The 25,905-nt window shown below is 39.3% G+C and overlaps 1 protein-coding gene across 9 annotated transcripts in view; it reads left to right on the forward strand.

Annotated features, from left to right (window-relative positions):
• The window catches only part of ABCG2 (ATP binding cassette subfamily G member 2 (JR blood group)), a 128,443-nt gene that overhangs the window by 96,697 nt on the left and 5,841 nt on the right, over nt 1-25,905 (forward strand). For 8 of the 9 annotated variants that reach the window (XM_061419717.1, XM_061419720.1, XM_061419721.1 and 5 more), the window contains 8 exons: nt 3,027-3,131; nt 5,576-5,727; nt 7,762-7,866; nt 8,997-9,247; nt 15,973-16,055; nt 20,902-20,991; nt 22,459-22,583; nt 23,806-23,960. In XM_061419717.1, the coding sequence (XP_061275701.1) occupies nt 3,027-3,131; nt 5,576-5,727; nt 7,762-7,866; nt 8,997-9,247; nt 15,973-16,055; nt 20,902-20,991; nt 22,459-22,583; nt 23,806-23,960 (1,066 nt within the window). The remainder of the gene's footprint in view (nt 1-3,026; nt 3,132-5,575; nt 5,728-7,761; nt 7,867-8,996; nt 9,248-15,972; nt 16,056-20,901; nt 20,992-22,458; nt 22,584-23,805; nt 23,961-25,905) is intronic. The other variant, XM_061419716.1, reaches the window with a different exon arrangement.

Raw genomic sequence — 25,905 nt, forward strand, 5'->3', positions numbered from 1 at the left:
GTGATTTTGACTTTTCCCATCATGGGTGATGTTCACCTTCATCAGCTGGTCATGTTGGTATCTGCTGGCTTTATATGCTATGAAATAACTATTTTCCCTTTGTAATTGATTAGTATTTTATTAGGGGAGATAATCAGATATTAGGCCAGTATCCTGTTCCTCATAAAATCTTCCATGCACCAGTTTTAGCCTATATTCACAATTGCCTCTATCAGCTATGAGTATGAGGGTAACCAAGTGGTGATTTTCTTTTTACATCATTCATTCAGCATGTATTTATTGGTCTTTTACTGTAAAGAAACTTTCTTCCTTCTCTGTTCATATGTTTACTCATTTTCTCCTTTTATTAAATGGGTTATAATCTGTTATTCTTACTTATTTTCATGACAAAATTCACCCTGATTTGGCCAGTGGGAGCCCCCTCAGTCTGCCTTTTGTGTCATTTTTACATGTCCCTGTCATTCTTTAAGCATTTCTTTACCTTATGGTCAGCAAGATGTTCCAGGCTCATCTTGTACTTTTTCTGTATCAGATGTTTCTTAATGGAGTCCTGGTTCCTCCCAGTTTAGCTATGATTTAAAAACCAAGATCTGATTACTTGGTGTGCTCACTGCTATGGGACTGTCGTTGCTTCTAGACCCACTTAACAGACAGACCTAGGAAATGTGTATGTGTATGTATGTAGATATAACATAGAAATACATATGTATATTTTATTTGGAAATATATTTACTATAAATATGTTATATGTATGTGTATAATAATTTGAATAGAACTTACATGTTGAAGCATATTTGTAACTATTGCGCTATTAGTGTGTACATATTTTTTTTAAGTGGATTTATATTATTTCCAATCCTGGTCTAACACTTGAGTGCTCTTTTTAGCCTTCTGCCTTTCCGCGTTTTTAAATGACTTTTCAGACAATGAAAAACTTGGCTCCCATTATCTCAGTATGTTTCCTTTCTTCCTCAGTAAACTAACTTAACTGTTCAATTTAATCAGTTTCCCGGTCACTCTGGTGGTTTCCTATGCTCACCACCTCTGGGACAATTACCGCTACTCCCCATTTTTAAAAAGCTGTTGGATACACCATCTTTATACGGCATGCCCTCCATATCATTACCTTTTTTTGTTCCTGTACATGGGGAATTTCTCTAGTTGCAGCAAGTGGTGGCTGCTCTTTGTTGCGGTGCACAGGCTTCTCATTGAGGTGGCTTCTCATTGTGGAGTATGGGCTCTAGAGCACCGGTTCGGTAATTGTGGCAGATGGGCTTAGGTGCCTCTTGGCATGTGGGGTCTTTCTGGAGCAGGGATCGAACTCAGTGTCCCCTGCTTTGGCATGCTATTCTTAACCGCTGAACTACCAGGGAAAACCCTACCTTGCTTCTTCTGATGTCCATGCCCTTGTAAGCAAGCCCCTATGCTAGAATAAGAAGAAACGGGAAGATGGAAATGTCTAAGATTTTAGACATTTTAAGTTTGAGGTATCAATTGCACATGTAAGTGAAGATGTCAAGTAACAGGTCTGGGATTCAGGTTCAGTTAGAGAATACATCCATGATATTTTTATTATCTGTAATTAATTATATTAACAGTGTTCATTAGAGAATGATGACTTCAGTTCAGTTGCTCAGTCGCAACTCTCTGCGACCTCATGGACTGCAGCTCGCCAGGCCTCCCTGTCCATCACCAACAACCAGAGTTTACTCAAACTCATGCCCATTGAGTTGGTAATGCCATCCAACCATCTCATCCTCTGTCATCCACTTCTCCTCCCACCTTCAATCTTTCCCAGCATCAGGGTCTTTTCAAATGAGTCAGCTCTTCTCATGAGGTGGCCAAAGTATTGGAGTTTCAGCTTCAACATCAGTCCTTCCAATGAACATTCAGGACTGATTTCCTTTAGGATAGACTAGTTGGATCTCCTTGCAGTCCAAGGGACTCTCAAGAGTCTTCTCCAACACCACAGTTCAAAAGCATCAATTCTTTGGCACTCATCCTTCTTTGTAGTCCAACTGTCACATCCATACATGACCACTGGAAAAACCATAGCCTTGACTGGACAGATCTTTGTTGGCAAAGTAAAGTCTCTGCTTTTTAATGTGCTGTCTAGGTTGGTTATAACTTTTCTTCCGAGGAGTAGGCGTCTTTTAATTTCATGGCTGCAGTCATCATCTGCAGTGATTTTTGGAGCCCAAAAAAATAAAGTCAGCCACTGTTTCCACTGTTTCCCCATCTATTTGCCATGAAGTGATGGGACTGGATCCCACTGTTTTCTGAATGTTGAGTTTTAAGCCAACATTTTCACTCTCCTCTTTCACTTTCATCAAGAGGCTCTTTAGTTCTTCACTTTCTGCCATAGGGGTGGTGTCATCTGCATATCTGAGATTATTGCTATTTCTCCTGGCAATCTTGATTCCAGCTTGTGCTTCTTCCAGCCCAGCGTTTCTCATGATGTACTCTGCATATAAGTTAAATAAGCACAGTGACAGTATACAGCCTTGATTTATTCCTTTTCTTGTTTGGAACCAGTCTGTTGTTCCATGTCCAGTTCTAACTGTTGCTTCCTGACCTGCATATAGGTTTCTCAAAAGGCAGGTCAGGTGGTCTGGTACTCCCATCTCTTTCAGAATTTTCCACAGTTTATTGTGATCCACACAGTCAAAGGCTTTGACATAGTCAATAAAGCAGAAATAGATGTTTTTCTGGAACTCTCTTGCTTTTTCCATGATCCAGCGGATGTTGGCAGTTTGATCTCTGGTTCCTCTGCCTTTTCTAAAACCAGCTTGAACATCTGGAAGTTCACAGTTCAAATATTGTTGAAGCCTGGCTTGGAGAATTTTGAGCATTACTTTACTAGCGTGTGAGATGAGTGCAATTGTGTGGTAGTGTGAGCATTCTTTGGCATTGCCTTTCTTTGGGATTGGAATGAAAACTGACCTTTTCCAGTTCCATGGCCACTGCTGAGTTTTCCAAATTTGCTGGCATATTGAGTACAGCACTTTCACAGCATCATCTTTCAGGATTTGGAATAGCTCAACTGGAATTCCATCATGTCCACCAGTTTTATTTGTAGTGATGCTTCCTAAGGCCAACTTGACTTCACATTCCAGGATGTCTGGCTCTAGGTGAGTGATCACACCATCATGATTATCTGGGTCGTGAAGATCTTTTTTGTACAGTTCTTCTGTGTGTTCTTGCCACCTATTCTGAATATCTTCTGCTTCTGTTAGGTCTATACCGTTTCTGTCCTTTATTGAGCCCATCTTTGCATGAAATGTCCCTTGGTATCTCTAATTTTGTTGAAGAGATCTCTAGTCTTTCCCATTCTATTGTTTCCTCTATTTCTTTGCACTGATCACTGAGGAAGGCTTTCTTATCTCTCCTTGCTATTCTTTGGAACTCTGCATTCAAATGGGTATATCTTTCCTTTTCTCCTTTGCTTTTGCTTCTCTTCTTTTCACAGCTATTTGTAAGGCCTCCTCAGACAGCCATTTTGCTCTTTTTTTTTTGCAATGATGACTTAACATAGAATATCATACTGTGTTATGCTTCATTATGTTTTGGACTAGTTAGCTCACACACATCTTTCCTCACATTGGAGAGCTTTAACCTCATTTGTCTAGAGTTCCACTGTGTATACTAATCACTTGGGGTCTTATTAAAATGCAGATTCTTATTCTAGATCTCTGAATGGGAGGCCAAGGTTCTCCATTTCTAATAGGGGATACTAATACTGATACCTCAGACCACACATGGAGAACAGAGTTCTCACACCAGTCCACCTCCCTGCTTCCAATCCTTTACTGGCTCCTTAACTGTCTACTGCCTAATGAGCCAACTCTGAGTGACAGGATTCATCATGGGCCTGGTTTTCATTGCTGTCTTTTCTGCAGTCTCCAGTCCCTGCCTCTGCACATACACCTCAGCTCGGCAATGACACTGAAGTACTTGCAGTTTTTGCAGTAGATCGTGTTATGGCACATTTTGTTTGCTGTCTTCCTCCACCTTCTCTCCCTGTCAGTCCCTTTGATACACTACTTACATCAGCTTCAGATGGGTTATAGTCTCCTATAAGGCTTACAAGGCACCTTCAGCTACTTTTATTCCTCCTTGTATCAAAACGATTGGTCTTTTTGAGGTAGAACAAATTTGTATCCATGGCTAGCATATAGTACTCAGAAAATGTTTAAATTGATGTGATTCTTCTCATACTACTAGTAATAATAGTAGTTTATTGTTTTCAGTAATAGTTTTTAAGTGGTGATTTTGGCTTTTCTTTCTTCTATCCATAAGTAGTAGCTCCTGTATGAAGATAGGAGTTACTATCTTTTGGCCATGGTATTAGATCAGGGATCAAATCCCAGCCTGCCCCTTCTAACTGTGATGCTTTGAGCCATTGCTTAGTTCTCTGAGTCTTACCTGTTATATAAAGGTAAAATTATTGGTACTGTTTTGTAACAATATTGTGAGAATTTAGATGAGGTCATCTATAAAAACAAAGCATGGAAGCAACCTAGATGTCCATCAGCAGATGAATGGATAAGAAAGCTGTGGTACATATACACAATGGAGTATTACTCAGTCATTAAAAAGAATGCATCTGAATCAGTTCTAATGAGGTGGATAAAACTGGAGCCTATTATACAGAGTGAAGTAAGCCAGAAAGAAAAACACCAATACAGTATACTAACGCATATATATGGAATTTAGAAAGATGGTAACGACAACCCTGTATACGAGACAGCAAAAGAGACACAGATGTATAGAACAGTCTTTTGGACTCGGTGGGAGAGGGAGGGGGGGATGATTTGGGAGAATGGCATTAAAACATGTATAATATCATATAAGAAACGAATCGCCAGTCCAGATTCAATGCAGGATATAGTAAGCTTGGGGCTGGTGCACTGGGATGACCCAGAGGGATGGTATGGGGAGAGAGTTGGGAGGGGGGTTCAGGATGGGGAACACGTGTACACCCGTGGCGGATGCATGTTGATGTATGGCAAAACCAATACAATATTGTAAATTAAAAATCAAGATTTATAAAGTTATTGTAAGGAAAAAAAATTTTAAAAAAAAGATATAGTGAGTACTCAGTAATGTTAATTTTATTATTAAAGCAGAGAATTGAAAACTAGTTCCGAAAGAGCCAGAAGACTTAAATAAATGATCAATAAGGATGGGGCATATGACCATTGTTTTAAGATTTAGTTCATAATAAGTTTTCAAACTTGAGTGTACTTACAAATTACCTGGCTGCTTGTTAAAATATGCTTCCCTGGACCCAGCAGGTCTGAGTAGACTGTCCAGGAATATACATTTTTAATTAATATTCTGATTGATTCTAGATTGCCCATGGAAAACACTTTAGAAACCCTAGTTTCGTGAAAACATTGAGTTTAGGTTCCCTAATTATCAGATAGATTATATGAGATGAGAAGTTGGTAAGAGAAAATCAAGTTGAATGAGGAATAAATGATCTAAAGGCAGGAGTAATAAAGTATGTTACCAAGAAATGTAAGTTTCAGATGTTTAATGACTCATTGTTATCTTCTCACTATTAATTTAGGATGTCTAAACAAGGACGGACAATCATCTTCTCCATTCATCAGCCTCGTTATTCCATCTTCAAGTTGTTTGATAGCCTCACCTTGTTGGCCTCAGGAAGACTAATGTTCCACGGGCCTGCTCAGGAGGCCTTGGGTTACTTTGGAGCCATTGGTATGGTTGCCTTTTTTGTGCTGTAAGATCCTTCATTAATAGTATCCTAAAGGAGAACAAAGGAGTCACTTGGCGCACTGTTTGATCTTTGAGTAGATATACATATATCACAGTTTCCACTGCTCCGAAACATCTTCGGTTAGTTTGGTGTTAGAATTTTTTTTTTACTTTGCAGCGCCAGTTTGTTATTGATGTCTCTTTTTTGTCCTGTTTGAGTACATGCACGTGCACACATATGTTTTTGTGTGTGTGTGTGTATTTCTAATGGGGCTATATCTGTCGTCCTCAGTTCTGGTGACCTTCCCCTAACAGTTCAATAAATATATTGACTTCATGGCCAGTTTTCTGTTAGATGGATATTTTTGGAAAGATCTAATGTCCCTAAGTTATTTGTCTTCTTAGCTAATACAGATTAAGGTTTATCATGTTCTTCCCTTACATGGGATATTGGTTTTCCTTGGTGAGGGTTAATGGAGATGCTATTATATTTAATTTTCTAGTGATATTAGGTTGTGGATTTAGCATGTATGCAACTTACCTGTCAATACAATGGATAGTCATAAGTCTGACTTCAGTGGGCCAACATTTCTGATGGTTCTGGACTGCCTGATTCTATTTAAAATGGAAATATATAATTTTTAAATGACTCATGCAGTCTACTTTGTTTTAGAGGTACTTGGATATGATTATAGATGATGCTCCATGGCTTCAAATATAGTGTACAATATTTGCCAGCCATATTTTAAAATGTCTTTGTTTAATCTCTGTCATTTAAAATTAAGTCTACATGGGTCTAGAGTTTGGGGGAGATGAACCTAAGGGTTAGACTATAGGCAAAGCTGAGTTCAGATGATCGGGTTGTTACTGAGTCTAAGCTCATACTGCTTGCTGCACAACAGGCCAGTAAATCAAGAGATAATTTGCTGGGTCAAGGAATAGCGACTTTATTTGGAAAGCAAGCAGATCAAGAAGATGATGGGCTAGCATCCCAAAGAACCATCTTACCCATGTTATAAATCAGGCTTCTTTTATACTAAAAGGAAAGGGGGTGTGGTTGATTGCTGCAAACTTGTTGGTGTTGGAATCCTTTGTTCTTGCATCTGTCTGTGTGGGTCTGGTCATGGTGTTCCTATAAACCTCCAACAAGACAAATGTTATTCTTTGTTCTGGAACTTTTTATCTCTATATGAATGGAAAAGTGTTACACCTTTAGAGATCCGACCCTGGAGAATGAGCTATCCCATATATTTCAGGCTACAGGCAACATTCTTAACTTGTAGCAAAAGCAATAGAATACAAAGGTTAAAGTAAAAGAAATAGATCCAGTATGGAGTCAGATTTGTTCTTCCCTGTTACAGTGCCAGGAGAGGTCAAGGTAAGCATTCACCTGTGCTGTCCCAGCTACATTCTCTTGAGAATGCTGTTCTGGTGATTTGTTCTCTATATTGGAATTATAATAGCATAATAAATAACCATTTGGACCTGAATTTAGTAGGGGCAGAAATAATCATTGCTGAAGTGGGTACTAGCATTCTAGCAGTCTCTTAGTGAACTTGAAGAGCAGAACATGCCCCGGGCCTCTCCCAAACACAGTCCTTCTGTGCCTAGCTGGCTTTGCTTGTTGCCTTTCTTTAAAGAACGTTAGTCTTTCCATGGCTTTTCAATGTGTTTTTTTTTCTTAGACCCATGTCTAGATTTTTGAAGAAGTTCTGATAAGCACCAGAGCATATTGCTAGCTATTTCAGGTCTCATGAATTATGATGGGTAGGGACCAAGCTCTAATGTAAGACTTTCTAATAGTCCAAGGTTGGTTTGGAGTATGTTGTTCTGCAAAGAGTCAGAAAACTGTTGAAATATTGTGTGATTAAATATATAAAAAGAAAGTATAAATTAATGAGGGGAGAAGAGAGAAGAAAAATGAGAGAGAAATTATTAGATTCAGTCTTCCCTAGCAGCACCTCCCTCACTCTCTAAAACAGTCTTTATTTACCAGGACTATCAATTTTTGTGTACCTGAGTTACCTTCTTTTGCAGGTTTCCACTGTGAGCCCTATAATAACCCTGCAGACTTCTTCCTGGACATCATTAATGGAGATTCTTCTGCTGTGGTGTTAAATAGAGAAGACATAGGTGATGAAGGTAAGCAAATCTGTTGAGAATCACAGATTATTTTCTAACTGAGTTGGCTAAAGTTTAGCAATGTGGTAGCTTATTAAACCACGGCTGTTTGAATTTATATTAGTGCTGTCCTCTGATATGGGTTGTACTAGCTTGTTTGGCTGCTGCAACAAAAATACCATAGACCAAATGGTTTAAATAATAGACATTTTCTTCTCTCAGTTCTGGAGACAGCAAGTCCAGGATCAAGGTGCCAGCAGATTCAGTGTCTGTTGAGGACCTGCTTCCCGGTTCATACATGGGCCACCATATTATAGCTTCTTCACGTTGTGGGAGTTGAGCTCTCTGGGGCCTCTTTCATAAGGGCACTAATCCCACCTCCTGAGGGCTCCAGCCTCATGACCTAATCATCCCTCAAAGTTGTTCCATTCAAATACCATCACACTGGGGATTGGGTTTCAGCATATGAATTTTGGGGACACACAAACGTTCAATCTAATAACATCAGTCAACACAGATTTTTTTCATCTGTGAGAGTGCTATTTATTTAATCTGTAAATGAGCATTGATAGGACAATGTCAGTTCTAACAAGAGTTCCCATTTTAAAAGAAGTGCCCATTGTTTACAGAGTGGTCCCTTGGTTTCCATGGAGGATTGGTTTCAGAACCCCTTCCCCCCATGCCCTGTAGATACCAGAATCCAAGGATGCTCAATCCCTCTATAGGCTCTCTATATCCCTGGGTTCCATGTCTGCAGATTCAGAGGGCCAACTGTGTAGTGTTTTGAAATAAGAAACTTGGCAATTTATGCATTTATTCATTGTAAAAAGCAAGGACCAGGTGTTTTGTTTGTTTTTTTTAGGAATTATAACTCCAAATTGTGAGAAGTCTATTTTGAAAGATTTATGGTCCAAATATTAAAATTAGGAAAAGGTCAATGAATTTGCTGTATCCATAAGTTTATGGAGGGAGGCCAATTTAGTTTGTTTTCTTACCTTGTAAATCGGTGAAAGAACCTATAATTTTTTTATACTCGAGCTTTAGAATGAAGGTGCTAGAGTAAAATCTAAGAAAGGGGTTGTAGAAAAATGGATTCAATCTGCTGTTATTTTTAAAATAATGTTTCCTTTTTATCTGCTTTTATTCCACAGCTAACGAGACCGAAGAGCCTTCCAAAAAAGATACTCCACTCATAGAAAAATTAGCTGAGTTTTATGTCAACTCCTCCTTCTTTAAGGAAACAAAAGTTGAATTAGATAAATTCTCAGGGGATCAGAGAAGGAAGAAGCTTTCATCCTACAAAGAGGTCACTTATGCCACCTCCTTCTGTCATCAGCTCAAATGGATTTCCAGGCGTTCATTCAAAAATTTATTGGGTAATCCCCAGGCTTCTATAGCTCAGGTAACCTACCAGAGTCTTCTAATTATGCTGTAAAAAACTCTTTTGGGGGACATTATGCTTATCTTCTGCCCATGCTATATTTATTTATCCCCATTCCATTTAGGGTATAGAAATAAGCAAAACCTAATTAGGTTTTTACTTTTAGAAAGACTTATTTTTTAGTGGGGTTTTTTTTTTTTTTTTGATCACCCACTCAGAATTGTTTTGGTTCATACAAGCTGTAATGGATAATCTTTGTAAAAAAAAATTTTTTTTTCCAAAACTTGTTAAGTAAAGAAAATGTTTGACCACATTTGTGGTTTTTTGATGGCTGCACATGTTCATTTCCTGATGCATTCGATAAGTTCTTATTGATTATGTGCTGCATTTTAGAGCTTGTATATAGCCATGAACAAAAATAAAATCCCTGCTCTTGGGGAGCTTTCTTATGAGGAGAGGCAGATGATAAATTCATATAGAAATAAATAGCATGTCAGATGGTAAAAGGGGCTGGGAAGAGAGTTTAAGCAGAGAAATAGAGAAAGGAAATGAGAAAGGAAGGGAAGAGGGAAAGAAAGGAAAGAGGTTGGTTGGTTTGCATCTTACATCAGGTGGCCAGGGACACCTTCAGCTTGGTGTTGCTGAATGCCCCTGAAAGCAATAGGGCCTCTCACTGTTTTCTTTAAGAGCCTGTTTACAGATGCTGTCCCTTCTAATCAGCCTTCCTCATTTAGGGGTTCTGATCTTAGGAGAGCACTAGATACCTAAAACAGTGTGCAGTTAACACGAAGGTAGTAAGCAGACTGGAATTCTGTTCAATAAGACTCTTCACTGTCAGACTGACCTTCTCTTAATTAAGTTGAGTTAATGTTCCTTTTTCTCTTTTGCCTGACTTCATTGATAGTTGTTGATGATTACTCCTTTATGATTTTTCTGTTATTCTTAAGCCCTCTGTCATCCAAAACCCTCATTTTTTTCATCCTTTCTAAGGAAGTCAATTTAACCAGTTATTTTGGGAGTAGCTGATTTTATTTTCATTGAATTTCTACTGAGTACTGAAAGATGGTGTGTTGTTGGCTCTAATGAAATATCACTGATTTCTTACTATACATGCATCATTTTCATACTGTGGTACTGTTGCCTTTTAAGTATTAATTTCGAGAGCCTATATCCTTCAAGACATATTGCTCATTAATCCAGACACTTTTAACTTGTTATTTGGCATTTGTCAGAACATGAACAGTTTTATGTACTTTCAGTCAAGGATACTTTTTAATTCTTTTAGTAGATTTGATGTTATTTGGGAACAACTTCTGTGAATAATGTCAACCTCATTATCCATTGTTCAACAGTAAAATGATATGAGTGTTGATTCTTTAGTGTGATTTATGTATTAGATTTTTTTATTTGGAAAAGAAATTTCACTTGCTTCTGAAAGTGGTTTCTAAATATCTTGTCCAAGTCACATATGGTCGGCCCTCAGTATCTGCAAGTTCTGTACCTACTGAGGTTGGAGGAACTCACAGATGTGGAGGGCTGACTGTATGACTCCATTTTATATGAGGGGCTTGAACATCTGTAGATTTTGGTATCCAAGGGGATCCCCCTGCTAATACCAGGAAATGACCCTATGTGGTAGTTCTGGGTAGGGGTGATTAGAATGTGGGGCTATTTTTAATAGTACGCCAGGTTAATGCATCTTTTGGTGCTGGGCTTTCTTCAGATTCCAGCTCCAGGCAGGCCTAGTGTCTCCAGGTTGTATGTTCAGGTGCTTTCCTCCTCAGTGAACTCAACTCTGCCACAGGAATCCCAACAATGTTCACAGCAGTGATAATCTCACAGAACAAGGACAGAATCTTGTTTTTCCCTGAGCATCTGCCTGTGGGAGGAAACTCTTTTTTTCAGATGAGTCAGTCCTGGAAAGTTAGCTTAAGCCAGAAATAGGCAAACCAATTTTGTAAAAGATCAAAGAGTAAATACTGTAAGATTTGTGGGTCACATGGTCTTGGTCTCAGATAGTCAACCCTGCCATTTTAGGAAGGAAGTAGCCATAAATACATTTAAAAAATAAACGTGACTCTGTTCCAATAAAGCTTTTTTCATGGACACTGAAATATTAATTGTATATGAATTTCACATGACAAGAAATATATATGTATTTTTTGCAATTAAAAAAATGGTCCAAGAAACCCACAAACCATTTTTAGCTCATGGACTGAACAGAAATAAGCCTAGGGCCATAGCTTGCTGACTTCTGTTTAGGGTTTTTTAATCTTGGGAGTCTGTCTTTTACTTCTCTAAGTGTTTGAATGTGGAGCTATTAAAATATTTTATGGCTTCCTGTTGATAAATCTCGTGTGGATAGTCTTATAGCAATAGTTACTTTTGAACTAGTCATTTACATGAGCTAGACTTTGCTTTTGGTAATGCATTTAACCAAAGGTTGTCTTTGGAAGGTATTGGAATGAATGGATTTTCTATATAAGATTTAATATTCATTTAATGTCCCAAAGTTTTCCTGGTCAAATCAATTGGAAAAATACTATCATGTCTCTGGGAGAGTCATAGTTTCTAATAGCACATTTAACATTTGACTATGGATTAATTTTTTCAGCAACAGCCATAAACATCCCTTAGAATTCACCTTGAAAAATGTTGCTAAATACAATTGAACAAAATTAGAATTACATATTTAGGAAATTTCCTTTTTTTCCCCCTTTTGTTCAAAAGACTCCAGCTGCACAGAACTCATAGGATAGAGTCTCTTTGCTCCAATGAGCAAGGTTTAGTCTTCCTGTTTGTTTTCTTTTGCTTAATGGAAAAAGGAATAACATAGACACATCTTATAAAAGCATGCTAAAATTATGAGCTTAATCACTTTGTCAGTGTTTGAAAACTTTTCTTGAAAATACTTTTAGCGCTTTGAAACCTTTAGGAAACATCTTAATGCTAAAACTGACAGTCTGTTAATATGTTATTAAGTTTGAATGCAAAAGAAGCAAAGCATGTAGAGTGCCCGCTTTTAAAAGTCTGAATATTCTTGGAATTTTACAGTGTGAAAGTATGGATTAGTATACATGTGCATGCACACATGCTAATGGGATCATCATTATTTATTTTGGGAGTTGATCTGTTGACATGAAGTATAGTAAATTTTGAAGGTAATTAAGATAAGCCAGGGTAGTAAAATTTTTTTTTTTTCAAATTTCTGACTGTGGTTTTTTAGCAAGGAAGTTTTTAAGTACATCTTAAATCATATTTTTTCCAGACTCTGGTCTTTACAAGCTAGTCTTCACAGATCATGATCTTGTTTTCCAGTTTTGTTTGCCTCTTGCCAAAAGTCTCTTGACAAGTTACTACAAGCTTTGATACCATTGCACTGTTGTAGTGCTGGGGTTTTTTTCTAACTCTGAAGATTCCAAGGTATATGGTAGGATATTTTGTTTTCTTTGGATGATCATCTCTTATATCTTTATATTTATACATTTAATAAAATTTAATTAAAAGTATAATAAATATAATTTCCTTATATAAGTTATAACATAACCCTAAATCTTTGTTTATAAAAATATCTTTAAGAGACATTTTATCAACCTTAAAAATCTTAAACACAAAAGTGATGTTTATCCAGTCTTATTCAGTTCAGTTCAGTTCAGTCGCTCAGTCGTGTCTGACTCTTTGCGACCCCATGAATCGCAGCATGCCTGGCCTCCCTGTCCATCACCAGCTCCCGGAATTGATCCAAACTCATGTACATCGAGTTGGTGATGACATCCAGCCATCTCATCCTCTGTCGTCCCCTTTTCCTCCTACCCCCAGTCCCTCCCAGCATCAGGGTCTTTTCCAGTGAGTCAGCTCTTCGCATGAGGTGGCCAAAGTATTGGAGTTTCAGCCTCAGCATCAGTCCTTCCAATGAACACCCAGGACTGGTCTCCTTTAGGATGGACTGGTTGGATGTCCTTGCAGTCCAAGGGACTCTCAAGAGTCTTCTCCAAAACCACAGTTCAAAAGCATCAATTCTTTGGTGCTCAGCCTTCTTCACAGTCCAACTCTCACATCCATACATGACCACTGGAAAAATCATAGCCTTGACTAGATGGACCTTTGTTGGCAAAGTAATGTCTCTGCTTTGAATATGCTATCTAGGTTGGTCATAACTTTCCTTCCAAGGAGTAAGCGTCTTTTAATTTCATGGCTGCAATCACCATCTGCAGTGATTTTGGAGCCCCCAAAATAAAGTCTGACACTATTTCCACTGTTTCCCCATCTATTTCCCATGAAGTGATGGGACCAGATGCCATGATCTTCGTTTTCTGAATGTTGAGCTTAAGCCAACTTTTTCATTCTCCTCTTTCACTTTCATCAAGCGGCTTTTTAGTTCCTCTTCACTTTCCGCCATAAGGGTGGTGTCATCTGCATATCTGAGGTTATTGATATTTCTCCCGGCAATCTTGATTCCAGCTTGTGTTTCTTCCAGCCCAGCATTTCTCATGATGTACTCTGCATATAAGTTAAATAAGCACAGTGACAATATACAGCCTTGAAGAACTCCTTTTCCTATTTGGAACCAGTCTGTTGTTCCATGTCCAGTTCTAACTGTTGCTTCCTGACCTGCATATGGGTTTCTCAAGAGGCACGTCAGCTGGTCTGGTATTCCCATCTCTTTCAGAATTTCCCACAGTCTATTGTGATCCACATAGTCAAAGGCTTTGGCATTGTCAATAAAGCAGAAATAGATGTTTTTCTGGAACTCTCTTGCTTTTTCGATGATCCATCGGATGTTGGCAATTTGATCTCTGGTTCCTCTGCCTTTTCTAAAACCAGCTTGAACATTTAGAAGTTTCTTAGGAGTCATCAAACACTCTTAGGAGTCAGCAAAGGTGGGTAAGAATGGCGAAGACTTGGCAGCTTAGTCCAGCTGTTGGTGGTAGACCCTCTGGCCTGAGGCTCCTGGAGGAGCAGTGACAGGAGGGTGGGTAATGGAAGCACTCGGTGCCTCAGCAAGAGCTGGCCGAATGCTTTGGTGACAGTGACGCTGCACTTTTCCATTGTAGGCGTGGACTCCCCAGGTCGGATAGAGGACTCAGCTCACCCCTACTTCCTTATTGTGAAAAATTTCATTGTTAGAATTTTTTTAAGTGTACTTTAAAATTTTTATTTATTTTCATTTGGTTTTTCATGTTAAGAGTAAGGATATCCTGTTTTTATTGGAACCTCTTGAAATATCACACTATGCATCTTCATTAGCACAAAGGTTGAGAGTTTAGGCCAGAACTCTTAGCCAGTTGGGCTTTATTTTGCCCCCAAACTACTTTTCTGGGTGCTTGCATTGTTCTGCTTCACTGCGTGTCATTCCCAGACCCCAGAGCCTGAACTGGACCATGAACTGGCAGTGCCCACTAAAATGCTGGGAATCTTAGCTTTTCTGCTTTGTCTTCCTGTCAGTCTCCTGAGCACATGAATAAGTTATTTTTACTTTAACTCAAAAAGCAGTCTAACTTAAAAGCTTCTGCACATCAAAGGAAACTATTAGCAAGGTGAAAAGACAGCCTTCAGAATGGGAGAAAATAATAGCAAATGAAGCAACCGACAAACAACTAATCTCAAAAATATACAAGCAACTCCTACAGCTCAACTCTAGAAAACTAAATGACCCAATCAAAAAATGGGCCAAAGATCTAAATAGACATTTCTCCAAAGAAGACATACAGATGGCTAACAAACACATGAAAAGATGCTCAACATCACTCATTATCAGAGAAATGCAAATCAAAACCACTATGAGATACCATTTCACACCAGTCAGAATGGCTGCGATCCAAAAGTCTACAAATAATAAATGCTGGAGAGGGTGTGGAGAAAAGGGAATCCTCTTACACTGTTGGTGGGAATGCAAACTAGTACAGCCACTATGGAGAACAGTGTGGAGATTCCTTAAAAAACTGGAAATAGAACTGCCTTATGATCCAGCAATCCCACTGCTGGGCATACACACTGAGGAAACCAGAAGGGAAAGAGACACGTGTACCCCAATGTTCATCGCAGCACTGTTTATAATAGCCAGGACATGGAAACAACCTAGATGTCCATCAGCAGATGAATGGATAAGAAAGCAGTGGTACATATACACAATGGAGTATTACTCAGCCATTAAAAAGAATACATTTGAATCAGTTCTAATGAGGTGGATGAAACTGGAGCCTATTATACAGAGTGAAGTAAGCCAGAAGGACAAACACCAATACAGTATACTAACGCATATATATGGAATTTAGAAAGATGGTAACGATAACCCTGTATACGAGACAGCAAAAGAGACACTGATGTATAGAACAGGCTTATGGACTCTGTGGGAGAGGGAGAGGGTGGGAAGATTTGGGAGAATGGCATTGAAACATGTGAAATGTCATGTATGAAACGAAATGCCAGTCCAGGTTCAATGCACGATGCTGGATGCTTGGGGCTGGTGCACTAGGACAACCCAGAGGGATGGTATGGGGAGGGAGGAGGGAGGAGGGTTCAGGATGGGGAACACATGTATAATTTTTTTTTAATTAAAATTGAATAAAAAAAAAAAAAGCAGTCTAGTAACATGTACATTTTATATTTTCCTGAGGACTGTGTTCAAGCCATTTAAAATATCTGTATCAGTGAAGAGATTTGATTAAGTAGCCAGATATATTTTAATAATAAAGGGTGTGTTAAGTTTTTACCTTTAATTGAAATTCTTTTTTCTTTTTGAAAAGTTAATTGTGACAGTCTTCCTGGGACTGGTTATAGGTGCCATTTTCTATGATCTAAAAAATGATCCTGCAGGAATCCAGAACAGGTGAGTAAATCTGGGTCTTGATTTTGAGAGTGTGTGGTTACTTTTCTTTCAAGTTTATGAAATTACATTAAGAATTTGAATTTGAAACAAGCACAGGGTACACTGAGGCATAGGACAAGTCAGTGAACTGAAAGCTGAATGAGAGTTTTCATATTCTTATATAACATATATATATATATATGTATCGTGCTAAACTAGGCAGAACATAAAATTTACCCTGTTAACCAATTTTAAGTGTACACTTCAGTGGCATTAATTACATTATTGTGCAACCATCCCCACCATCCAGTGCTAGAACTTTTTCATTTTCCCAAAATGAACAACAACTCCCACTCCTTATTTTCCCCCAACCCCTGGAAACCACTGTTATACATTTTGTCTCTAGATTTGAGTATTCTAGGTACCTCATATAATTGGAATCTTAGAGTATTTTTCCTTTGGTGACTGGCTTATTGTCTTTAGTATAGTATCTTCAAGGTTTATCCATGTTGTGGCATGTGTCAGAATTTCTTTTTAAAGACTGAATAATATCCATTGTATGGATATACCATATTTTGTGTATTGATTTATCTGACCATGGGTACTGGTTGTTTCTGCCTTTTGGCTTTTGTGATTAATGCTGTTATGAATGTGGATATTCAAGTAAATATCTGTTTGAGTCTCTGCTTTAAATTCTTTTGGATATACACCCAGAAGTGAGATTATTGGATCATTTGGTAATTCCATTAATTTTTTGAGGAGCTGCCATCCTCTCTTCTATAGCAGCTGTACCATTTTGCATTTCTACCAGTAGTGCTCAGGCTTGTAGTTTTTTCCCAACCTCACCAACACTTAATTTTTTGTTTTGTTTTCATTAGTGGGAGATGGTATTTCACTGTGGTTTTGATTTGCATTTCCCTAATGATTATTGTACTGTTGAGCATCTTTTCACATGTGCCTTGACCATCTATGTATCCTCTTTGGAAGAACGTCTGTTGAAGTTCTTTTTTAAAATTTTGTTTATTTACTTACTTATTTTTGGCCCTTCTGGGTCTTCGTTGCTGCATGGGTTTTTCTCTAGTTGTGGCAAGTGGGGTTACTCTAGTTGCTATGTATGAGTTTCTTGGTGCAGTGGCTTCTCTTATCATGGATCATGGGCTTTAGGGCACTTGGACTTCAGTAGTTGTGGCTCCTGGGCTCGAGAGCACAGATTCAGTAATTGTGGTGCATGGGCTTAGTTACTCCACAGCATGTTGGATCTTCCCAGACCAGGGATAGAACCTGTGTCTCCTGCATTAGCAGACCAATTCTTTACCACTGAGCCACCAGGGAAGCCCTATTGAAGTTCTTTTACCATCTTTTTAATTGGGCTTTTAAAAATTGTTGAGCTGTAAAATTCTTTGTATATACTAGATATGAACCATTAACAGATATAAATTTGCACATATTTTCTGCCATTCTCTGGGTTGTCTTTTCTTTCAGTTGTTGTGTCCTTTGATGCACAAAAGTTTAAAATTTGACATAGTCCAGTTTATCTGTTTTTTTTTTTTCTTTTGTTTCATGTGAGTTAATTTCTTTTTGATTTTTGATTTGTTTGACATGGGGTGGTGGTTGGGACTCAAGTTCTTTCTGTTGTTGGGTTAGTACTACCTTACCTGGTTTTGGTTACAACAGCTGTTAAAGCTACATTTCCTGATGAGACTTCTTGCCTGGAGAATCCCAGGGACGGCGGAGTCTGGTGGGCTGCCGTCTCTGGGGTCGCACAGGGTCAGACACGACTGAAGTGACTTAGCAGCATAGTCTGAATAAAGGAGCTGAGCAGAGTGGAAGACTGTAGAGTTCTCCTTGGCTTTGTGTTTTGAGAGCTGTTTTGGGCCAGGCATTGTCCTCTGGGCTTTATATCTGGGATCCTCAGGTTACCCTTCCAGCCAGAAGTTTGGATGGTTTTATCCCCATTTCACTAGTAGGCAAAGTTGCAGTAGCTTAAGTTGAATCTGTTTTGATATTTCGGAAAGGATGACTGTTAAGAAAGAACAAGCATAAAAGTCAGTGCCTCAGGTAAAGTAAAATATCTCTTATGTGGCAGCAGATCATGAGATAACTATTGGAGTTTCATTTTCTTTTTTTCCAGAGTTATCAGAGTCATTGTTTTTCTTTTTATCTTTCCTGAAGGATGGGCTCTTCTCTGACCTGTTTGGAAACTTGTTAGTAATAGGCAGTGTGTACCCTTTGTAGATGCTGTGTTTTTGTGAAGCATAAAGCACAGATTCCTGTAATCACAGGGATCTAGAGCCTGTGGGGCTTTTGTGTTGTGTAGCAGGAAGCATTTGGAAAAAGAATATTGGGAATCCTGTCCTCAAGTAGAATTTAAGAAATCTGGATATTAAAGCTCTTGGTAAAAGAATCCAGAAATATAGAAGATCCTTAACTGTTTTGTCAAATGTTTTCTGGAAAAATAGAGCATTGGAGCTATTTTAATTTGTATCTTTGACCTAAGCTTACTGCCACTTTTTATCATTTGAAGTTGCCCTGGAGGCCACTGTGGTTTGGTTCTCCTTTTGGGGAGTGAATTATTCCAGAAAAATGTTCTCTGTGTTCTTTTTCTTAACCTGTATAATCATGTATAGAATATGAGCTCTGTGACCTAACAACTACCTTACAGAGCTGTGGAGATAGCTAAACAAATCATAATTAATTAAGGGAAAAGTTACTTTAAGAATATTTGAATCAATAGATAGATATTACAGACATGAATTGCCACCTTGGAAAGAACTGGAATACATTAAATTCTTTAACAATAAAATCGCTGCTGCTGCTAAGTCGCCTCAGTCGTGTCCGACTCTGTGCGACCCCAGAGACGGCAGCCCACCAGGCTCCCCCATCCCTGGGATTCTCTAGGCAAGAACACTGCAGTGGGTTGCCGTTTCCTTCTCCAATGCATGAAAGTGAAAAGTCAAAGTGAAGTCACTCAGTCATGTCTGACTCTTAGCGACCCCATGGACTGCAGCCTACCAGGCTCCTCCATCCATGGGATTTTCCAGGCAAGAGTACTGGAGTGGGGTGCCATTGCCTTCTCCAAACAATAAAATTACTTAGTATAAAATAAATTGTCCTGTGATTTAGAAGAAATTTCATTATGTGCTAGCTTAAAATCATTGTGAACATTATTGTGCTATTAGATGTAACACTTAACAAGTGAGCTGAAGAGTGCCATGTCCCCCTTTCTGAAATCGCCTTTCACGTTGATGTTAGGCTTATTTGTGTACAGCAAGTAGCACACTTAGCTTCACAAGTAGCATAGTTGCTTGTGTTGTAGGCCTGGCTATTTCCCATTTCTTTATTGTATAAACATTTACTTTAAAACAACTTATTCCCTAAGTTCATTATTTTGGAAGGCGAAAGTGTCGAAAACAATTACTGACTGTCTGCAGACTCTTTTTTTTAAGAAGGTTATACACTTGGGTTTACCTTTTTAAAAATTCTCTTGTATCATTTAAATGATGTGCCACCGCATCTCTTTTAGTTTCAACTCACATTCTCAATGTCAATTAAATCACTTGGTTAGGAAGGAAAGCTCAGCAGTGTTTCAGGAGTAGTGGCATGCTTTCATAAAATTCATGTATCTGTCCAAGCGTGGATTAACTGAGTACTTTCCTTTTTAAACTTCTATTATTTTACTGAGAGAGAAGCATTAATAGTCTTCTTTTTCTCCCAGGTACACAAACTAATTTTTTCTGTATGAGCATTCTTTTTTGTTTTCTGTTTTGAGCTCATTAGAAAGAGACCCCATTAGCAGGGGGTGGTCAAGGAGAGTATCAAGGCTGTGCTGGTGGTTGTGCAGTGGATGTGTGATCAGGTGTTGGTCAGTGTTTCCCTCCACTGGCTTTCACTTTGCCTTATCTTCGTTTTTTCATTACTTGACTTTTTAAAAAGTGGCTGATAGAGGTTTTTAACCTTTGCAGACTTTATTTGTCTCACTGTTTCTCTGTTCATACTTTAAGAACTATAATTGGCGTTAGTTAAAATCCAAGCTGATAGTATTTTTATGGAATAAGTAATCGTCGGCTTGACTGCCACAGACTGTGTGTTCTTGCTAAGTTGCTTGAGTTGTGTTTGACTCTGTGCGACCCTATGGACTCTAGTTGCCAGGCTCCTCTGTCCCAGGGATTCTCCAGGCATGAATACTGAAGTGGGTTGCCATGCCCTCCTCCAGGGGATCTTGCCGACCCAGGGATCAAACCTATGTCTGTTATGTCTCCTGCATTGGCAGGCAGGTTCTTTACCACTACCACCACTGGGAAGCCCTGGTGCAAAGACCCACAGACCTGGTGGCTTAAACCACGGAAATTCATTTCTCGCAGTTCTGGAGATAAGGTTGCCAGTATGATCGGGTTCTGAAGAGGATACTCTGCTTATTTGCCGCCTTCTTGCTATGTTCCTGCATGGCAGAGGAGAGCTCTGATGTCTCTTCCTTTTCTTCTACGGGCACTAATCCATAGTGAGGCCCCTACCCTCATGACCTCATCTAAACCCAACCAGCTCCCAGTGTCACCATCTGTAAATGCCATCACACTGAGAATTCCAGCTTCAGCATAGGACCTGGGGAGGATGCAGTTCAATCTACAGCAAACTTGGTTGTGAATTTCAGACTGTGCTACGTGGAGTCCCAAGGGTACCACTATGGAGACGCAGGGGTATGGGAGTGACCTGAGGGGCTCATGCTTCCCTCTCTGTTTTAGCCAGAACGGTTGTGTGTTTAATGTGTTAAGATATCATTTGGGGAAAGAATTTTGCAGGAAGAAAAATGACCTGAGAATGTTTAATTGACTGCAGTGCTTTGGCTTTTGTTCCCTTTCTCACATCACAGAGCCGGGGTGCTCTTCTTCCTGACAACCAACCAGTGTTTCAGCAGTGTGTCAGCCGTGGAGCTCCTGGTGGTGGAGAAAAAGCTGTTTATGTGAGTAGGTCTCTGTTTCAGGAACGGGGCTGCTGTTCAGACTGGTCACATCCAAAACTGGGCCATGGCTTGGTTCCTGGGGGTTACCAGTGTTGACTGAGAAAGAGCAGCCAGAGTCTGGGAGGAAAACCATGAGCATGTGGGGCCTGATACAAAAGGGAGAAAGGAGTTTCAAGATTAGGGCACCGTCCACAAATCTACATGCTGCAGAGAAAGCAAGCAATAAGAGGCTGAAAAGGATCTTTTATTTTCAGCAAATAAGAAGTTGTGATGACTGTCACAAGAAAAGTTTGAGGGACTTGGTAGAGAGAAGGTAGTGTGTTGAACAGTATATTCAAGGTGAGGAGGTAAAGGTGACCAAGAATACAGACCAAGTCTTCAGTGGAAGGGGGAATGAAGGAGCCAGAGAGCAGCCTTAAAAAATGTAAGCTGTTTTGTTTCTTCTGTTTTTCATAGTTGGAAGAGATTTGTGTATTTACATGTTGAGGAAAGGAATCATTAGAGAGGGAAAGAATGAAGATCTTGGTGGAATAGTTTGGAATTACAGGAGGAAGATCTCAGGAAAAGGAGGGATCTAGAATCTAAGAGGGGTGAAAAGAGAATTGTTCATTGACAGGTTGGCAGGCACTGTGGCTGGCAGGCATGATCATGGAAAGAAGTGTCATTTTCTTTTTTTATCATGAGAGGGGAAGAAGTAAAAGAGATGAGTGGCCTAAAGCTGCATTTGAGGCTTAGAGAACAGCAACAGCACCTTCTTCATAGTTAGAAGCAGGGAGAAAGGAACCACTGAAATGAGCTCCTGGCAGGCTGGCCTTCAAAGAGAGCCAGGGTCAGGAGAAAGGGAGGTGATGCAGGACCTGTTCCCCCAGAGTGGGTGTTCAGAGGCAAACTGGCCAGCATTCGGAGGGAGTTCTGCAATGACAAGAGGGGTCATTGCACAGAGCCTTGGGGGATAATATCCCAGGGGAGGCACACACATGAGACGTGCCTGATGCTGACCGGGAAGAAGGGTGGTGGGCTAACCTCAAAGATGGGGACGTGGTAGCTGTTAGACCTCTGGTAGCAGTGGAACTCTGTATGAAAGTGAAAGTCACTCAGTTGTGTACGACTCTGCGACCCCGTGGACTATACAGACCATGGAATTCTCCAGGCCAGAATACTGGAGTAGGTAGCCTTTCCCTTCTCCAGGGGATCTTCCCAACCCAGGGATAGAATCCAGGTGTCCCGCATTGCAGGCAGATTCTTCACCAGCTGAGCCACAAGGGAAGCCCGAGAATACTGGAGTACATAGCCTGTCCCTTCCCCAGTGGATCTTCCTGACCCAGGAATTGAACCCGGTCTCCTGCATTGCAGGCGGATTCTTTACCAATCCCATCTGTATAGCAGGGAGGACATCTGTATAGCAAATGGTTTAATCTCCTGGTCTTAAACTAATGTAGGATGTATGATGTGAATTTTTGTTTCTAGACATGAATATATCAGTGGATACTATAGAGTGTCATCTTACTTCTTTGGAAAACTGTTATCTGATTTACTCCCCATGAGGATGTTACCAAGTATTATATTTACTTGTATAACATACTTCTTGTTAGGTAAGCAATAAGACAAAAGATGTATGTCTTTAGTCTTGGATGGGAGGGGACTTTCTGTAAACATGCTTTGGTTCTCAAAACTATAAATCAAGTCCTGAGATTAGGAAGCATCTGTTCTTTATGCATGCTCTGAAATAACTGTTCTCCAAGGAGATTTTTGTCAAGGCTTTCTCCAAAGTAACTTTTAAAACTGTTTATAAAACTATATGTAGACATACTGCGTGTTATATACAACAAACATGGAAATAATTCCTAAAACTACTTTACACTATGTAGGAGGAGCTGGAGCTGGGATATTTATTACTTACCTATTTATATTTTTATTTTTGTGTATGAATATATAAAGATAATGAAGATAGTGACTTCTGGGGCTTACTGGTAATAAAATATTTGTTTGATAGATATAGAAAGATTGATTTGTACATTTTGTTTAGTCTATACCCCAGGCTCATTATATCAGAATTCTCTTTTATTTCTCACATACACAGATGCCCACACACAGAGATATATACACACTCCAAAAATATTTCTTTTTTGACAAGCCACTACTGATTGAGTTTAAACTTCTGTTTTACAAATAAGAGGGTGTATCATAAAGAATCAGGCATAGAACCTAGATTCTTAAATTCCTACCTGGTGTTCTTATGGCTGTTCTGAAGTCTTCAGATTCTTGTTTGACCCATAGTATTAGCCCATTTTAGTTTATAAAGCAGTTTTATGAAGCTTGTTTAACCACATCCTCAATCCCAGAGTTATAGGGTGATTTGTCTTGGGAGACTTGGATTATGGACCCACTCCCCCAGATTTTAAAACCATTGAGTGGTCATATAATCCTGACCTTACCAGTTATCTTCACTAATGGTTTTATAGCAAAGAGTGAGTAATGTGATGTCTAGGTAAAATGAATGTGCTCTTGGCAAGTTTCCTTCTTAGAAGAGAAAGCAGTAGAATTCTGGCTAGTTGTCTACAGCTTTCCATCTCAGGCACTCAAAAACTGTTAATAATTACAAATAAAGAAGCAAGAGCATTACATGGAAAAGTGCTTATACAGTGAGCATAAAAAAGAAAATTGCATATAACTTTGTATGGTTATATTGGGTGGTTGGATGAAGGATGAATTTTTTGACTGTGATAGTAGTATCTCAAAGTATTACAGTGTTTTTTGCATAATAAACAGTCCCTGATAGACAGTGTTGGATTAACTCCCTCTTTGTTCCCTAAGGACTGAAGCCAAAGGTGGAGGCCTTCTTCATCATGATGCTTACCCTGATGATGGTGGCTTATTCAGCTAGTTCCATGGCACTGGCTATAGCAGCAGGTCAGAGTGTGGTATCTATAGCAACTCTGCTCATGACCATCTCTTTTGTGTTTATGATGGTAAGTACAAACTGTGCTTCTCTGAGGCATTATAATTTCCCCTTATTCCTACCCCCAAACTTGCCTATCCTGTAAGATCTGCTTGAGGATTCTGTACATCAGACTCTGCTTTAAGGAGGCTGTATATTGAAATATAGCTTATATTATTAGAGAATGTTTATATCTTTCCTTTTCTCCTTTGCTTTTCGCTTCTCTTCTTTTCATAGCTATTTGTAAGGCCTCCCCAGACAGCCATTTTGCTTTTTTGCATTTCTTTTCCATGGGGATGGTCTTGATCCCTGTCTCCTGTACAATGTCACGAACCTCATCCCATAGTTCATCAGGCACTCTATCTATCAGATCTAGGCCCTTAAATCTATTTCTCACTTCCACTGTATAATCATAAGGGATTTGATTTAGGTCATACCTGAATGGTCTAGTGGTTTTCCCTACTTTCTTCAATTTCAGTCTGAATTTGGCAATAAGGAGCTCATGGTCTGAGCCACAGTCAGCTCCTGGTCTTGTTTTTGCTGACTGTATAGAGCTTCTCCATCTTTGGCCGCAAAGAATATAATCAATCTGATTTCGGTATTGACCATCTGGTGATGTCCATGTATAGAGTCTTCTCTTGTGTTGTTGGAAGAGGGTGTTTGTTATGACCAGTGCATTTTCTTGGCAAAACTCTATTAGTCTTTGCCGTGCTTCATTCCGTATTCCAAGGCCAAATTTGCCTGTTTCTCCAGGTGTTTCTTGACTTGCTACTTTTTCATTCCAGTCCCCTATAATGAAAAGGACATCTTTTTGGGGTGTTAGGTCTAAAATCAGAAATACCAAAGGAACATTTCATGCAAAGATGAGCTCAATAAAGGACAGAAATGGTATGGACCTAACAGAAGCAGAAGATACTAAGAAGAGATGGCAAGAATACACAAAAGAACTGTACAAAAAAGATCTTCACGACCCAGATAATCACAATAATGTGATCACTGACCTAGAGCCAGACATCCTGGAATGTGAAGCCAAATGGGCCTTAGAAAGCATCACTATGAACAAAGCTAGTGGAGGTGATGGAATTCCAGTTGAGCTACTTCAAATCCTGAAAGATGATGCTGTGAAAGTGCTGTACTCAATATGCCAGCACATTTGGAAAACTCAGCAGTGGACACAGGACTGGAAAAAGGCAGTTTTCATTCCAATCCCAAAGAAAGGCAATGCCAAAGAATGCTCAAACTACCACACAATTGCACTCATCTCACACACTAGTAAAGTAATGCTCGCTCAAAATTCTCCAAGCCAGGCTTCAGCAATATGTGAACCGTGAACTTCCAGATGTTCAAGCTGGTTTTAGAAAAGGCAGAGGAACCAGAGATCAAATTGCCAACATCCGCTGGATCACAGAAAAAGCAAGAGAGTTCCAGAAAAACATCTATTTCTGCTTTATTGACTATGCCAAAGCTTTTGACTGTGTGGATCACAATAAACTGTGGGAAATTCTGAAAGAGATGGGAATACCAGACCACCAGATCTGCCTCTTGAGAAATTTGTATGCAGGTCAGGAAGCAAAAGTTAGAACTGGACATGGAACAACAGACTGGTTCCAAATAGGAAAAGGAGTTCTTCAAGGCTGTATATTGTCACCCTGTTTATTTAACTTATATGCAGAGTACATCATGAGAAATGCTGGACTGGAAGAAACACAAACTGGAATCAAGATTGCCGAGAGAAATATCAATAACCTCAGATATGCAGATGACACCACCCTTATGGCAGAAAGTGAAGAGGAACTCAAAAGCCTCTTGATGAAAGTGAAAGTGGAGAGTGAAAAAGTTGGCTTAAAGCTCAACATTCAGAAAACGAAGATCATGGCATCCGGTCCCATCACTTCATGGGAAATAGATGGGGAAACAGTGGAAACAGTGTCAGACTTTATTTTTCTGGGCTCCAAAATCACTGCAGATGGTGACTG

The sequence above is a fragment of the Bos javanicus genome, chromosome 6 (genome assembly GCF_032452875.1).
Source record: "Bos javanicus breed banteng chromosome 6, ARS-OSU_banteng_1.0, whole genome shotgun sequence".
NCBI lineage: Eukaryota > Metazoa > Chordata > Mammalia > Artiodactyla > Bovidae > Bos > Bos javanicus.